The sequence below is a fragment of the Ovis aries genome, chromosome 8 (genome assembly GCF_016772045.2).
Source record: "Ovis aries strain OAR_USU_Benz2616 breed Rambouillet chromosome 8, ARS-UI_Ramb_v3.0, whole genome shotgun sequence".
Taxonomy (NCBI): domain Eukaryota; kingdom Metazoa; phylum Chordata; class Mammalia; order Artiodactyla; family Bovidae; genus Ovis; species Ovis aries.
Genome location: NC_056061.1, coordinates 14943621 through 14961367, shown reverse-complemented (window position 1 = coordinate 14961367; position 17747 = coordinate 14943621). Strand labels below are relative to the sequence as shown.

General features: G+C 35.5%; 1 protein-coding gene across 50 annotated transcripts in view; it reads right to left on the bottom strand.

Annotated features, from left to right (window-relative positions):
* The window catches only part of TRDN (triadin), a 406058-nt gene extending 392431 nt beyond the window's left edge, over positions 1-13627 (bottom strand). For all 50 annotated transcript variants that reach the window (XM_060419417.1, XM_060419418.1, XM_060419419.1 and 47 more), the window contains exon 1: positions 13396-13627. In XM_060419417.1, the coding sequence (XP_060275400.1) occupies positions 13396-13417 (22 nt within the window). In that variant the 5' untranslated portion in view covers positions 13418-13627. The remainder of the gene's footprint in view (positions 1-13395) is intronic.
* Between the last annotated feature and the right edge of the window lie 4120 nt (positions 13628-17747).

Sequence of the window (17747 nt, the reverse complement as noted above, 5' to 3'; positions counted from 1 at the left end):
ACAGAAAAGCCTGGCATGCTGCAGTCCATGGAGTCGTAAAGAGTTGGACATGACTGAGTGGCTGAACAACAACAAAATATTAGTTATGATGGTATAAAATGAGGCTGTCTCTTAATTCTTCTTTTCTCACTCACTGAGGCAGAGTTTAACTTTCTGCATCAATGAAATTTACTTCCATGGAATAGGATCATTTTTTAGGGTTTCAGTTACAAAATGAACATGAAATGGATAAAATTAAATTTCTGAAGCGGATTTCTGTTAAAGACAGGAGGTCCTGATCTAAAAGCAGGGAGAGCAGACTAGGAACTTAAGTTACACCTGAATGAGAACAATAGCAATATCTGAATAAATGTCATTGAAGACCGATTAAAGCTTGTGTCCATTGAATAGAAATGTACTAGGTATCCTAGAAAAAAAGGAGCCTGACCACCAAGAATTTGGTCATGCTCAGCAGTACCAGAGAGATCAACATGTAGAACTTGGTGAGGGTGAGTGGTCATCAGACCGATGTTTTCTACGTCAGCATACAAGAAAACAGGAACTCTTTTTTGTTTTTACTAGCCCAGCTCCAAGCACAGTGATTGGCAATAAGGAGGCATGATATTTAATAAATATTTATTAAATAATCTATTTTTATGTCAGGTCTAAATGTTAGTTCTTGAGTTGTTGCTTATATACTCTCAGATACACTGGGGATTTTTCTTTTTTTTTAATTTTATTGAAGAATAGCTGAATTATAATCTTGTGTTAATTAATACTGTGCAACAAAGTGACCCAGTTATACAAACATTCTTTTTCGTATTCTTTTCCTTTATGACTTATCACAGCAGATTAAATATAGTTTCCTATGCTAAACAGTAGGATCTTGCTGTTTATCCGTTCTACACGTATCAGTCTGCATCTGCTAATCCCAGACTCTCAATTCTCAACTCTCTCCCAGCTCTGCCCTCCTTGACAACCCCCAGTCTAGTCTCTATGAACATGATTCTGTTTCTATTTCATAGATAGATTCATTTGGGTCATCTTTTTGATTCTACATTAAGAGATAGGATATTTATCTTTCTCTTTCTGATTTTCTTTACTGAGTATGATCATTTGCAGTGGCATCCATGTTGCTGCAAATGGCATTATTTCATTATTTTTCATGGCTGAGTAGTATTCCACTATATACGTATACCACATCTTTGGGAGATTACTTCTTTATATCTGAGAAGTCCTTATATTCTACTTATTCTCTCCCTGCTCCTCCATATACCCATCTTAGGCTAGGTTTATTTTTTCTGAAAAACACGCTGGCACACTTCTAGTAGATGTCCATTGAGGTCATCTTTCTCCATGTTTTTTCAAATAGCTAATAATTGAATTTAATAAGCTAAATGATAATCTACACAGTATTCAGTTTGACTGAACAAGGTGTCTCCATCATGCCTAATACACCTTTTTATTACACAGTATAATGCCATGGAATGATATGCATTGAGAGTAAACCCATAGAATAATAAAACGAAAAAAAGATAAATGATTACAGCAATATTGCACATAACGGCCCTCAATTTTTAAAAAGTCCACAGGATAAGCAAATTATAACATTCATACAGTGTAATACTGGGCAGCAAGAAGAATAACATAAAGTACAGCTACATATAGGCTTCCCAGGTAGCACTAGTAGTAAAGAGCCCGCCTGCCAATGCAGGGAACGTCAAGAAATATGGGTTTGATCTCTGGGTCAGGAAGATTCCCCAAGAGGAGGGCACAGCAACCCACTCCAATATTCTTGCCTGAAGAATCCCCATGGACAGAGGAGCCTGTTGGGCTACAGTCCACAGGGTCGCAAAGATTAGAACACGACTGAAGTGACTTAGCATACACACACGCACAGCTACATACAACGAAACAGAAGAGTAATAGAAACAGTGCTGAACCAATGCAGCAGGAAATAAGATAATATATGCTGTGTGGTTTCATTTATGCAAAGAACAAACATGGCAGAATTAAACTATATGATGTTGAAAGATGTAGCAAGAACCGCTAACGAGTCAGAATAGTTGTTCCTTATGGGGGAAGAGATGGAGAATAGAAGTCTTGATTGAGAAGCAAAGTCAGTGAGAATCACGTCTATTCTTGGGCAGATGGGAATATGTTTCGGAGCTCATGGAAGTGTTGTTTTCTGATTTGGATGTACGTTTTGTGGATCAACTCCACTAATGTTTAGTAAATGTTATGCAAATATATACATGATGTATGTAGCTTTCTGTGTCTATATTTTTAAAAAGTATTTTAAAGAAAAAAATTAAAACTTTTAAAAATCCATAATATCTCATGTTATTTCTTTTAACACTGAAATGATGACATGGCTGGTCTTTTGAAAATCAACTGGACAGTATCATTCAAAAACTGCCATAGGTATCTAATTATCAGGTCACCTGTAGATACTGTTCTTGTGCATTTTGGCTTCTGGGTAAGTCTTACACAACAACACAATTTTAAGTGAGTCTCAACATGATTAAAAAACACACTTGACCTTTTGGTAGTATAGCAAATGATTAAAAAAAAACACAATAACACTGGAAATCCCTAAGTCGACTCAGAATTTAATATGCCATAATGTAGGGTGACCATCAGGTAAAGAAATTTAATCCACCCTCAAGTTTATAATTTAACTTGTAAAACTATATGAGGCAATTTTGCAAAGTACTGACTTTCCGTTTACCCATCAAGGCTGCTTCCACCTGTGCCTTTCCTCAAATTATGCTGTCACTTCTCAGTTCATTAGCTCAAGGACACAGAAAACAAGCCATCACCTTTCACTGATTTTTCTCCAGGGGGAACTGTGTTGTTGCATTTAGCTTGTGAATCTCTTTGACCCTTAAAATTATCATGTTTTAAGGAATTAACACTTCCTAAAAATTATCATGCTTTTTTTCTACTATAGAATTCAAAAGAGCAAATCAAGACAACCATAGATTTTTTTTCAGTAAGAATTTCATTCTATCCCAGTTCAGCCCAGTTCAGTTCAGTTGCTCAGTTGTGTCTGACTCTTTGCAACCCCACAGACTGCAGCACGCCAGGCTTCCCTGTTCATCACCAACTCCCAGAGTTTGCTCACACTCATGTCCATTGAGCCAGTGATGTCATCCAACCATCTCAACCTCTGAGGTCCCCTTCTCCTCCTGCCTTCAGTCTTTCCCAGCATCAGCGTCTTTTCCAAATAACTTTCTAATCATGGAACCATATGGCTATCTTTAATATAATAACTCTTAGTTGGTAACTGCCTAAAGACTACTAACAAAACCTTCCTACCAATCCAAATCCTCTATATTGACCTAAAGAATCCTCTGTATAAAACTGGAAGATAATTAAGCCAGGGATTTCTCATAATTGAGTGCTTTGATGCTAGCTTCTTCACAATTATTTGGACCTTTGCTCACTTCTGTCTTAGATTCTTGGTTGTTGAGTGGGTTGTGGTTTAGCACCGCTATTGGAAAATGTTTGGGATTCTATGTGCAGTCAAAATCATAGTAAGGACAAATATGCTAATTGCCCTGCAATGTCTGGGAAAGACTTTTCTGCCCCAAATATCAGTAGAGTACGTCTTCTCCAGCTTTGATTCCCCAACTTAGAACACGAAGACAAGATATTAACTTAAAGAAAATATACTGAATAATTGTTTGTTAAATAAATTAACTTGAAACTTTTAGCATCAAGGGATGTTGGTGAAAAACTTAGTTATTTGCTTTTCTTTTATGTTGCTATCCTTTTATTAGAAAGATATTTCAAGTTTTAAGTTAAATTCTACTCCTTTTGAACAGTCCCTGGTCAACCAAGTCCATCTATTCCCCTGCTTCTCAGTTTTCCCTGATAATCATCTCTCATAACCCTAATTTGTTTGTTATATATTATTCTGTAGTTGTTTCATATATGTAAACTTTGTCTTAAATTTGAGTGACAAAAAAATTAAAAAATCTATCTCACAATTTTTTTTTAAATTTATAATTTTATCTGTACTTTTACTTTAGGTACCTTAGAATTTCTAAACTTGTATCATATGGTTATCTATACAACTATCTCATCTTTCCTTGAATGCTAGATTAATATATATTTCACATTTCATCCTCAAGCTGAATAAAGTTACTGGAAAAAGCAAATACTCAAAATATAAACAAGTAAGTACTTACTACATAAATGAGTATCTTTGGGATGTCAGAAGTTTTTCCACTCTGCATCCACAGGTGAATTACAGAGTGATGGAACAAAGATAAAATGTTCTGTTCCAAAACACCTGGGTACTGCCAGCCTGTGTCACTCAAAGATAGGGACCCATTCTAGAGTCATTCTAAGCAAGACCTATAAGACATTTCAAATCTAGAGAGTCTGAACAGAAACTCAATAGTTAAATCTATCTACTTAATTCAAGAGATAACTGGCAACTTTCAAAACTATTTTTTTGTAATATAACTCTTCCAATTACTATGAACAAAGTCTCCAGAGGGTTCTGTTAACTTATTGCTTTAATCTAGTCATAGCTAGATTAAAGACTCCTGTTTACATATTCTGAACCTTAGACTAAGGATCATGTCCCTTTATCTTTTTCTTGAAAAAGGCCTTTCCCTAGCACCTTTAAAACCTTCTTGCTTTGCTTCACTGTTTAATTCATTGCCTTCATTGGACACCTTGAGAAGACCACTGGCATACAACACTAGTTCTCACAGTACTTAGCACAACACTGACCATATAATTAATTTTTATAGCCTATTTTCCACTATTAATCTGAAGAAACTTATTCAGTGAGTACCTGTTCGACAGTATTATCTCATTATTTGTTCATGAATTGGAAATAGTGCTCAATAAATACTCAAAGTAGAGTACTTTAGGATCAAAAGCAGCAGTGGAGATATCATGTGAGAACACTTGAATAGGAGGGAAAAACCAGGGATCAAAACAGTTTAAAATAAATCAGGCACATGAGACATCCAACCTTTTCAATATTATAGCAATAGGGTATCTTAACAAAAATATAGGGTTTTTACCAAATTTCTAAGCCAGGTACCTCTGTACCTTGGTTATCCTAGGGTTTCCTCACACAGACCACTAATTGTCACCACCCACCCGTTTCTTTTTTCTTCATCTCTACATTGATCAAACTCACTCTTGATCCGCTTACCCCTTGGCCAGTCACAAGGCAGCCACCTTCACAACAACAGTGCATACAATGCAACTGATCAGTCAAGAACAGAACACTCATTCTGCAGTTATTTTCAGCAAATTTCTATCTGTGCTCACTCATCATTAGATACATGAACAATAGCACGACTTGGTTCAACCAAACTGAACACTCATCATTCATAAATTCCAACTGAAGTCATATGTTTTAAAATCTGTCCAAACTAGCTTTTCTCTTTCCTGCTTGTTCTTAAATCTACTACGTTAGAGCCAGGGACCTTGTGTTATTCTTCTTCACATCCCCGTTGTCTGGCATTCAGCCTGATGTATAATATGTGCTAAAACATCAGCTACATCTGAACTTTTGACTTGACCTGCTGCTTTATAAATAACTTGTAGGTTGATAATTAATACCACAGATTGTAAATTTTTACTATATTTTTAATGAATGTATTTTGTTTTTCTCTAAATGCAACACCTAATACTTCTGCAGATTTAAATTGACAAGCTTGAAGTTTTACCATCTTAATGGTAACTTAGAGATTTTATAGTACACTGTGTTTCCCCAGGCAATTATACTAAGTTAAACAAGAATAACCACAGAAAAAAATAATACTCTAGCACTGAATGTCAAAGAGTATCATACAATATTTGCCATTTTTGTCTTGACATTGTATCAAATGTCTTCTACACACAGAAAATTCTTTTAATCACATGATGATTTTATTTTAAAAAGCAAAAATAAATTTTCCAGGGAAACCTAGTTAAAAATATATTTTGAAAGTTATATAAATAAGTGGAAGCTGATTCTTTCCCATCCACAAGCTCATCAATGCCCTTGAACAAAGTTTTAAATATTAAGAGCTCTTTCCTTGTTTGGTTTTTCTCAACATTTCAGGAACCTGTGTCACGGAGAGACGAATGATATAATAAATAAGTAGCAAAGATAAAACTGGTCTACCACAGTGAATCTACCATAGTGAGTTCTAGCCTCATGCTATCTGAAAAAAAAAGTTTCCCTTTAGGTTACAAGACTGTATCTTTAATTTAAGGAAAAACTGTGTGCCCCAGCCCCTGCCATAGAAACTAAGTCAGAAAATATCTGAATGATATATATTTAAATGCAGTATTTAAATACTTTGTAAGTGAGACAGACTCTGAGGTTTATGAGGAAACAGCTCATTTACATACCAAAGGATCTCTCAAAATCGTAAATTCCTTGCGCCTTTGACAGCTTGACTTGGGGCACGGAGATGTGGAGATGTTTGATGTTTAGAGAGCATAACTTGTACAGAGAGAAGCAAGACTTCATTCATTACACATTTGCCAAGGATATTCTTTTTAACTTCCTTTGAAGATGGAAAATACTATCTTTTTGGACCAGGAAGTTCATCTATCTCTGCATAACCCTCACTTGGGGCGATGTCACGTGTTTATGTGACATTCAAATAAGCACTTCCTATCAAACATTATGCATGGTACTCACATTATCAAGAGAAAATGGGAAATAGGGAGAGCAAAAAACTTTGACAGATCTTCTTAGAACTTTAAGTTGAACAGAACCCAAACTCCATAAACTTAGAATTATTGTATAATGTTAATGCATAGTTACCAGATGAAGCTTTCCCGCTAATTTGATCTTTTTAAATGTGTTACTTTAACTAATACGCATTTTTAAAAATATATTAAGCATGTCCCCAAAGGGTATTTTTTCAATCTGAAGGAAGAAAAGAAAATAATAAAACTTTAAACTCTGTCACTATAAAACTAAAAGCTTGGCTGGAATATCTAGACCATCCATGCATTCTCTTTCATATTGATATATTCAACCCAAAGGTCAGTGTAGATGATTTTAAAATTGCTTAGTCGTACTGCTTTAAGTTTCTTTCATATTAAATATTGTTAACTGATTAAAAATTAATATACAGCATTGAAGACTTTAACTCTCTAAGGATTCCTAAGCTTTTAGAATAATAGCTAGGATAGCCTCAATTCATTTTTGCATTGTAAAAGTAGCATGATTTTTAAATTATAGTCAAACTGATGAGCAAAAATAAATAGGAAAAATTAAGAAGCATTTAAGCTGACAAAGAGAACATTTTTCCATGAGTACTGTATGTGCTTGGGGGCAGAGGAGAAGAGTCAGTTTCATAAATAATAACACAAGCCACAAAGAAAATCTTCTTAATGAAACCCAACTAGGGTTAACACTACAAAGATATATTTTCTGTCTACTTTCACTACCAATTTTACAGATTCCTGTATCACGGATGGTTTGAACAACTAAAAAATGTATAATTCTCCAATGAACACGGTCTTGTAAAAAGTTGGAAAATTTCCTCTGGTCATATTAGTCACTACTAACCAAGGTTAACTAACCAGGTATGGCCCCTCCCCCAACCTCCCAGACCACCTAAGGTTAAGTAGTGGACTTAGGGCTTAAACAGGATTTCTGACTTGAAACTCCACACACTTCCTACTCCATCACACTGCCTTTAATGTTTTAATGATGCCCTCCCTCAGCTCTGTACTGCTTTTCTCTCTGATTTTTTAGTGAACTGTTAATACATAGGCCACTGCTTTTCACACTCTGCTTTTCTTCTCTTTTCTAAATTCAATTTGAACACTAGGTAGAGATATTTCGTTAGACTGATGAGGTCTTTGTGATATCTGCCTTTCAGAATTCCTGTAATATTTAAAGGACATAGTCACACAAGACTTTGACATTCCCTGACAATAAATATGATGTTCCTGACCATCGCATTTTTAGGACTATTTTTTCTTGCATCATATTGATCCTGGTTTTTAATCTCTTCTCAGGTTTTCACATGGACCATCTCAAAAATGATCTGTTGCTAACTAAAGTCTCTCATTAATGTCACTAATAATACCAAGAAATGTTATGAAACTAAGCAAAAGATTTCCATATTATAATAAACATTTCTGAAAATCATTATTTCCTGGCATGTTGTTATAAACATAAAGGAGATCTCTGGACACTTCTCTCTAATACGAGCAGTTTTGGTTTCCATTCAATACCTACAGGTTGTTCAATTAGAGACTGATTTGCACTTATAAATAAATTTGGTGGCCAAGAGAGTCACTGACCTTATATTTACTACAAACATTTGTTTTCTTACATTTATTTACTAAAAATATTAGCTCTGCTCTTTTGTTTCTCTTTATTATAGAGAAGCTTGAATATTTACAAAAGTAGACAGAATATTATAACGAAACCCTATGTACCCTTCATCAGTCTTAATTCATGGCCAATCCCTACCGTACTAACAACTCATCTATCTTCTTCTCTGGCATATTATGTGGAAACAAATTTGAAATATTATGTCATCTCATCCATATTTGAGTACGTGTATCTTGTAGGGAGTCGAATATGACTTGGTGACTGAATAACAACAACAACAATCTCCAAATATTATGTAGTTTGAAAACATAATCACGATATTATTATCCCACCGTAAATGTGATGATTTATTAGTATCATCTAAAATCCAGCATCTATCAAATCTCCAATTATTTCATAGATTTTTTTAAGTTTGTTTGAATCATGATCTAACAATTCTACACATTGTGGTGCGTTGCTCCGTTTTTGCATTTTTTTTCAATCTGTAGGCTTCCTTGGCATCTCTTTATGTTCCTAGTGACTTACTTGCAGGTTATTTGTGGTGTAGAGGTTACCACAGCCTGGGTTGTGCTGACTGCATAATATGATGCTATTTGTAACATATTCCTTATTCTCCTTCTATTTCTTGAAAATTCAAGGTTGTATTATTTTTCTTTCACTGGTTTTCTTTTCTATTTTTCTTTTGCTTTTTTCCCCCCTGTTTTTAGTAGGAAGAGTCAGTTCTAGATATCGTTTTAATGGTTGGTTATGTTTTGCCTTATATTTCACCAACAATTTTCATTTTTGTGGCTTCCAGACTTTTTTATCCATGGGTCTTTGCAGTGCCCTCTAGTGCTACAAAATGAAAAAAAAAAAAATCTAAGCTTCAATGAAAGGATCTGACTGAGAACAGTTCTTTTTATCTCACTGTACCTCTTACCATCACGGTCCTCCTCTTCTGTGTGTACTGGCTTGTCAATGACAATTTTAAAATGTGTTCCTGGAGCTAAAAATGATATTCTGTAGGTGGCACATTGCTTTTCTTGATCAGGAGAACATAACCCAGAACAGATTAAGCTTTGAACCTAGTGCTTCCTGTTTCTCCTTTCCCACACCCAAGTCACCTCCCCTTAGGTCTCCTTTCCCGCCCAGGAGTCATCTCCACTCCTGGGTTTGGCGAGATAAACATAGACGTGATGTAGGTTGCATCTTCTCCTCTCAATTCCACCATCTGTTACTCTGGGTAATATAACTTGTGTGCGTAGTTGTTAAACATTCTGGCTGTGAATTTTTACTTTTTTTCTTGAGCTCATCAATGGCTACTCTTGTGTTAAATCAGTGCAGCACATATAATAAAAGGCCATTTTTGCTCTAAATTTGGATCATCAAATCCTCTCAAATGTTTGTTACAGAGCAGTGAAATGTGGTTCAACTAACAGTAAGGGAAGAATTCCACACATAGGACAAAAACCCTTCTGAACCCTGAAGTTGCGTAAAGTTCAGAAGTTGAGAGTCTGACAAAAACTTGAAAACAAGAGAATTTCCTGTAACTAACTCTTCTAGCAAATGCTAATTTAATTGTGCATAGGATGTCTAGCAAGTTGAATCTATTGCACAGAATTTATATTTTCTTATATTCTGAGGGTACTTGGACCCGGAGATTCAATTATATGAATATAAAACATAATTTGACGTTCATTAGCTAACTGGCAAATTGAAAACATTACATACTTAACTTTTTAAAAAGTCTTCATCATTTCAACAAAGTCATTAAGAATTAACTAAATTTCACTTTGTTATCAAAACGACTCAAAAATTCTTTTTACCATTTAAGTGATACATACTGTCATATAGACGCTGAAATTACTAGTTGAAAGTTCATATGAACCTCAGAAGGCAGAGCTAACTTTGGCACTTGTCTAGGAATAACTGGGCCTCTGGAAAGAAGGTACAAGACTATTTATAATTCTAAATCTTAGTGCTGTTTGGAGTCTGGAGCTATACCTAATCTAACCAATGTAGCAGGACTCAAACCAGAACAGGGGTCTAATACAGGTCCCTCTTAACCTCTGAATTAACATCAGGTTAAGTATTAGTCTCACATAACAAAAGGAAGTATTCAACATGATTCTGGAGTCAGAGATCTGGGTATGAGTCCTAGCTACACTGTATATAGCTGTGTGAATTTAGGCAAATTTCTAACCTCTCTCAATCTCAGCTTCCTATTCTATAAATAGCAATGATAAAACTATCTATCTCATTTTGCTGTCCTGAGGTTTAAATGGTCATTATTACAAGCTTAACATCTGACAAATAATGTCTTTTGGATAAGTGAGTTGTTATTATCATTATCATTATTTGTATTAATTTATCATAGCTAGAATCAAATATATTGTTTCCCTAATGTCCTTTGAGTTTCAAATTTGTTCTAATTTTAGTTCTAATCTATTGCTCTGTGCCTGAAACACAATTCCATATCTAAAATTACTTCCTTTCTTCTGTCAGATAAAATAATCCAGTTTAGGACATGCAGTGATGATCTATGTGAGGAACTCTAAGGTATACAGATAAGTCATGCATTATAGCTGAGTAAATGCCACAAAAAACATGAACACTATTCTCAGACCTCCCCCAGTTACCAACAACCACAAGAGAGTCATATAATATCCATGACCTTCAGTTTTACAAGAACTGAGGTGAGGACAGCGGCCTGAAGCTTTCTAAGGAGCTAATCCAGCTCTGTCTTAAGTGCCGCAAGGTGCTCGTTTACTTTGTGATCAGCAGGTGGGAAAAATGCGGGTGGGAAAAATAATCAGCAGATGTCTAAGACTACTAATGCAGTGCTTACATCTCAATAATGTGTCCAAAGTGGCGGCAAGAGAACTATAACAGATGAGAGGAAAGACTATTTCAGGTTGACGGAAGAACCTGTACCAAGGCCCTGGCACACAAGTACACCTTTTATAAAAGACCGAAGGAAGGCTATTGTAGCTGGGACACAAAAAGTGAATCATGAAGACAAAATAAAGGAGTGTAGTAGAGCAGCAGGCAAGACGCTTTGGATGGCCACAGAGAATGACTGTGCTACTCACCTTACAAGGTAAGCTCATCTGAGTTGTCAGTCTAATTATCATTTGAGAAATGATTAATAAGGCATTCCAGAAAAGGAAAAAAGTACATAACTAATCCGTGAAGTTCAAATGACAAAGATCCTATGAACGGTTAAAGCCAGAGTACAGGAAATGCCCATCATCTAGGACCTAGATGGTATTTTTATATTTTTAATTCATTATTAATTCAATGATGTTTTACAGGTGACAAGAGGTCTTCTAAGAATCCCTTAAATTCTCCCAGGGGAGAAGACAGAAACATAAGTTCTATTTTATAATCAGGAGTTTTCCTATAAAAATGTTTATTAATCAAGAGCAAAACGCCTACAGAGCATAATTCACAGGCCAGCAAAAAATGTTTCAGCCAAGTGACCCTGAATCAGTTGGCTGTTCACAACCCATACAGAGGAAAAGAAACATATTCACAGGTATTTAACAACTTGTGCAAGGCTAAGTGAGACATTTCTATAGATGGATGTCTTGAAGACAACCTAAAGGTCACATGATGCAGAATATCTAAGGAATACAAAAAAATGCTATTTATATTGAGCTAGCAAATTCTGAACTAAAATTGGTAAAGAGTACATTTTATATCTTCGTAGAGAAATGAAAAAACACACACTAGATTTAAGGGAGCTGACTTCTAATCTTGGCAATGCTGTGGTTTTCAGCAAGTCTCCAAACATTTGAGTGACAGTTTCTCTGTCTGAAAAATGGAGATAATAACGCCAATTTAATTGAGTTGTGTGAGGTATAAATAAGTACATAAAGTCCGGAGCAAAATGCCTGATACACAGAAATCTCTCAGGAATTATTTCTATTAATTTGGAGTGCTAGAATAAATTTGTTAGTGGAAGGTGAAAGTAAGACAATTCTCCTTAAGAATATTGACTGGAAGTCTTAAACTCTGTAATCACTCTGTGCCCATACTAATGTCTGCCCAAAGATCCAAAACCACACATTCTCTTTTTCAGTTGTGATTGAAAACAGACCAGCTCAGCATCAGCCTTGGAAGCTGTGAAGAGCACCACCTGTCTGATTTGCTTACAGCTGTCACAAGCAAATTTTAGACCCACTTCCCAAATTTTTACCCCAACTAGAACTGGATTGTGTCTGTATTCATGCTTTAGGTTATTTTAAATAATCTTTTATATATTTATAATATATATATGATATATATATACATGTATATATATTTTTTCCATACATTCTATTTGAGTGAAATGATTGCTATCATGGTTGAATAATAAAGAGGTTTTAAGTTGTGACATATACCTTTTCAGAATAAGCATTAAAACAGAAAACATTGACTTTCACATAGAATTTATCACAGAGAGGTAAAAGACATGAGTGTATGAAAAGAATCAGAAGCAAAAGCTTAATTACTTTATTTTTAAAATCATACTGATCTACAGTGATTTTGTGCAATTCCAAACCTTTTCTCTGAATACCCACCCACATATACACATTTTTTGGTATATAAATCTTACATACGTGTGTGTGCATGTTTAGATACTTGAGTTAGAAAGGATAAACAAATTTAAGATCTCCAAGTTGCCATATCATAAAGTAAAAATGGTCAAAATCAATTTTCAAAGTTTAAACATTAAGTGCAACATTTTAATTCATTGTGGTCTCTAGCCTTGCACCCAAACCTTGTTCTTTTTGCTAGGTAAGATATTGGCCCTAACATTATATGACCATAGCTATTTATAGAGGTGTGAGTGATAACTGTTAACTAGTGGGAACTTTGGCATCACAAAGAACAGTTTCCACATGCAAAATTTCAGAGAAACCTCTTTTTACTCCCCAACACAGAGACCTGCTAGTTTGGGAGACGTCTCAGCTCCCAAACCCACTTCCCTGATCCCAAATAGAATCACTGATCAAGATAACTCTCAAAAAGCAACTTTCTGAGAGGACACATTGACCATCAATGGGACTGTCAATTTCTACCTTTTTTTTTACCCCCTAGTCGATACTATTGGAAAATGCTAGCAATACCTTCAGCCGTGATCTCAGTCATGGTGGTTGGAGAAAGAAAAAGGCAGGCAAGAATTCCGGTCAAGTGGCACTTTGCAGAATACTTTAGGACTGGAGAACTCTGATAGGGGGCTCTGTGTGAAAGCGTGAGGTCTCTTCCTTTTCCTGGCTGTTCCTGCTGCTCTTTTGTTGTCCTGTTGAACTTTGTCTCTTCTCTGCAGAGTTCTCCCCCTGGAAACAACCTGAGCCCTTTCCAGGCAGCACTTGTGGCTCAGGCAGAAGTATCAGCTTCGAATAAAAATAGCTTCATCTCCCTAGGACTCTTCAGCACTTTCTTTTTTTTTTTTGGCACTCTAGAGGAACACACACACACACACACACGCACACCAGTTCACTAGTCCCAAAGAGAGACACTCGGCCAAAAAAAAAAAAAAAAAAAAAGGCAAAGGAACCAAAAGTACTGCCTAAGCCCCCGCAGTTTCCCTAAGATAATTACGGATTGGGGGATCTATGTCAGAAAACATAAAATAAAGAGTTGGAAGTAATCTTATCCGTAATAGCTCAGATTTATTCTTAGTGCCCTTAATGCTCAGAACATTCCTCATCCCCTTATTTGGTGTGGGGAGGGTCCCGTAATGCCTACCAGGAGCAAAGGGGAGGGTAGTCTTGTCATTTTCTCCAAGTTGTTTCCCTATTGGTCTAAATCTACTTAGCAAAAGCAGTTATTTATATAGGGCTACACTTGAAGTTGCAACCATTAAATCCTGAAGGTTTCTTGTAGGAGATTAAGATTTTCCAAACACTGACCAATAAGAAATATGTAATGAAAAGTTGTATTGACACTTGAGAACTGTCGAATTACTAGATTTTTCATTCTTTTCAATACTTTCATGAAAACAAAACATCTGAATTTATCTAAGCAATAAAAGAAAGGCAAGGTGGTATAAAGTTTAGAAGTCCACAGCTCATATTTTAATAAAAGATTTCAAGTTTTCTCTACCTCTACTTCAAAAAATAAAATAAAATAATAAAGATCATAGCAGCCAACAATTAGCCAAATTGGCTGATTAGCATTTCACCTTCCCACTACTAGACAGGTGTTAATGAGCAGAGAAATATTCAATAGTTGGCAGTTAGAAGGAGAAGGAGAATCAAAGGGCATTGATAATCACACACTCTAGCCAATCTGTGAATAATCAGAGGTTGGCTACACTTATGTTTTATTTTATTCTCACATTCAACCTAGCAAATGCTTGTGGTTTAAACTTTTAGCCTTAACTTGTTGCCTTTGGTTGCCAGAACCTCTTGAATTTGCATGGTGCTTCAGAGATCAGAAAGCAAAGTCACACATGTTCTTTAACATCAGAAGAGTGCTACAACAGCTGTATCCTTTGCCTCCATGTTGGCAGCTCTGTATTTGCTGACTTAATTCCTACAAAAGAAAGTGTTATATACCAGCTGAATAAATAAGTTAGGGAGTAAGCAATCTTAATTCACAAAAGAGGAAATAATTCCAGATAACACTCATGATTTATATAAAATTCTACACCTAGGGTTAGGCTTGAGGCTTTTGACTTCAAGTCTGATCTTTCTGAAGAGGCAAGACTTACGGCTTACAATACCATCTGCAGGTAAAGGGAACTACAACAAATTAGGTCCCCCAGTGGATGGAAAGGCTTTGCTGGTGGCTCAGTGGTAAAGAACCCACCTGACGGCGCAGGAGACATGGGTTTGATCCCTAGGTTGGGAAGATAACCTGGAGGAGGAAACAGCAACCCACTCCAGTATTCTTGCCTGGGAAATCCCATGGACAAAGGAGCCTGGCAGGCTACAGTCCATGGGGTCACAAAAGAGTCAGACAAGACTTAGCTAGTAAACAACAACAACAACAAAAAAAAGGATGGGAAGATGCGAACTCCTCCCAGCACTTCTGTAGAACACTAGGTTGGTGTCTATTTTTCTACAGCGGGGAGGAGGGAGCCTAAAAGCAGAGTCCTCCTCACTTTGCCCCCAAAGGCATCTCCATTATCACCATGCTGCTTCTAACTTGAAGAAAGCATTGTGCTTTGAATTTCCGTTTGTCAATCACTTTCATAGTCTTTCACTGTAGTTAACTGATAAAATAGTAATTCCTTATGTAACTCACTAAGAATTTACATTAAAACATTCAAAAAGACTATAGTGCAAGATCAGTGATTGATGTTATTCTTAAATTCCCTATCACTAATTTCATGTCATACTAGAAACAAAAAGAAGAGTAAAAATACTCTAGCTAACCATGTTTACGGAGTAATACATTTTTTTAACCCATTTATTGGAAGAGTTGATGAATTTTCTTAGACATTGAGAACTCAGTATATTTTTCACTTTGACAAGTTACTAGAACTTTTTCAACTTATTTGAAACCCAATTCATAAAATATGTCTTTGAGTTTCAAATGGAACTCAGAAAAGCTTTCCAAAAAAAAGCAACTGACATTCTTCTAAAGGTACACATCTCATTCTTAAGGACATTCAAAGAACAAAATATTACAAACAATATATTTGCTTTTCTTCTTTTTTTTTTTTAAACAAGTATTCGCTTTAACAGGATCTCACCAATTTACTGGGATCTTTCAACATGACCTAAACGTGATGATTCTTGCTTCTTTCAGTGATAGCTTCTGACGGACTTTCACATTTTTCATTACTATAGGATTAGCACAAATAAGCTTATTTTGGTTTTGCATACAAGGACACTTCCTCCTATGTGCATTACTAACTGATCTGGTCTTAAATAAGTCAATGGCAAACCATGAAATGTTTTTTCTCCTAGAAAATGCTTCATTTAGTCCAAGCTGTGTCTCCAACCTGATTATACTGATTATTACCCCTTGTGATTTCCACTAGATATTCTCAATATTCAAGTTAGCAGCCAAAAATATTCATTCTTAAAGCATTTTTAAAAAATCTAGCTGCTCTGTCAGCTGTTATCATTAACTAACAATCGGTAAGACATACTCTATAGTTGACTCTGAGCAAGATATTTTCACCTATGCTGAATTTTAGAATATAAAAAAGATTCAGAAGGCAAAGAGAACTTTTTTATGACTTTTGGTTTCTACCAAAAAAAAAATCAAAAAACAATTTCATTTTTTAAAATTAATTATTTAAAGATCATACTACACTGCCTTGTTCAGTGCCTGTTTGTGTTTTTATAGAGTATTGAATAGAGATATAAATGGAAGTAAGTAGCTAGTTATTACCAGTCACCTGTTTAAGGACTAGGGATATTTGAGAAAAAGTAAAGTTAGAGTCACTTCTTAAGATTTTCTGTTTCTTAATTTACAGATATGAACAGCTTACACTTGAAAAACCTATACTTAAATTGGTGTTAAACAGAAGAAAAATAATTAAAATTTATATAATATTATATGTTTATACAGAGTGGGAGTAAATTTATGGGTATTTAATTAGGATAGAAAGTGCTCATTACTTAACCTTAAAATAATGATAGATGTGACTTTTACAAGTTTTCAGATTAATTTTAATAGAAGGCAAAAATAAATAACCAACTACACTGCTTGGGGAAAAAAGGAGGTAAGGTGGGGGACAGAATGTCATGATATAAGACAGCTTTATATATTAGCTAACAAACTGCAAGCTCTGCCTTGGTTGAAGTAGCTTAGGGGGCAAATATACAAGAGAAATCCTTTACTTTTAGCTTCACAGGTGAAGAAATATGGCAAAAACAAAGTAGGTATGTAAAGAATTGGCTTATTAAACTTTAGAATGAAGAAATACAGAAGAAAAGAGGAACATGAAAGTGAACTTGGGGAGCATTTGATCGCATTTGCTTTCATCTGACCTTGTAATCCCACCACCTAACCTAGAAATGAAGCTCTCTATTATTTCGTTAATCTTACTTCATCTCAGCGCTGCTGTTCACTTTATTTTAAATTGTTTGTGTTCTATTTGTGTCATGGAAAAATTGCATTCTGTCCTCCTTACTTTCTCTAAATGGCCTGTGCTCATTTCCTTAACCAAAGGTTGAAAGTCACTCCATAGGTTTGGCTTACCAACTGATCATTTAGAAATGGTGCAATCCAGCTCGTTTCAAATGACAGAAGGCATTCCAGTGCAATTAAAAACTTTCCTCCCTTTAACTCTGACTCATGAGTAGCTGAGTCTCCAGTATCAAGCTTCACACACATTTGACATTGTCAAACATTTCCCTCAGAAGCCTGCCCATGTCAATCCAGCCTTCAATTAAAAAAGGCAGCGGATGCTCTTTCTTCTTAAAGACTCCTTTCTCTGAAGAGTCAGCTTCTGTCCACTACCACTGTCCTCTTCATAAGGATTGGCAATATCTGGTATAGGTGCCCCTGTGGAGTC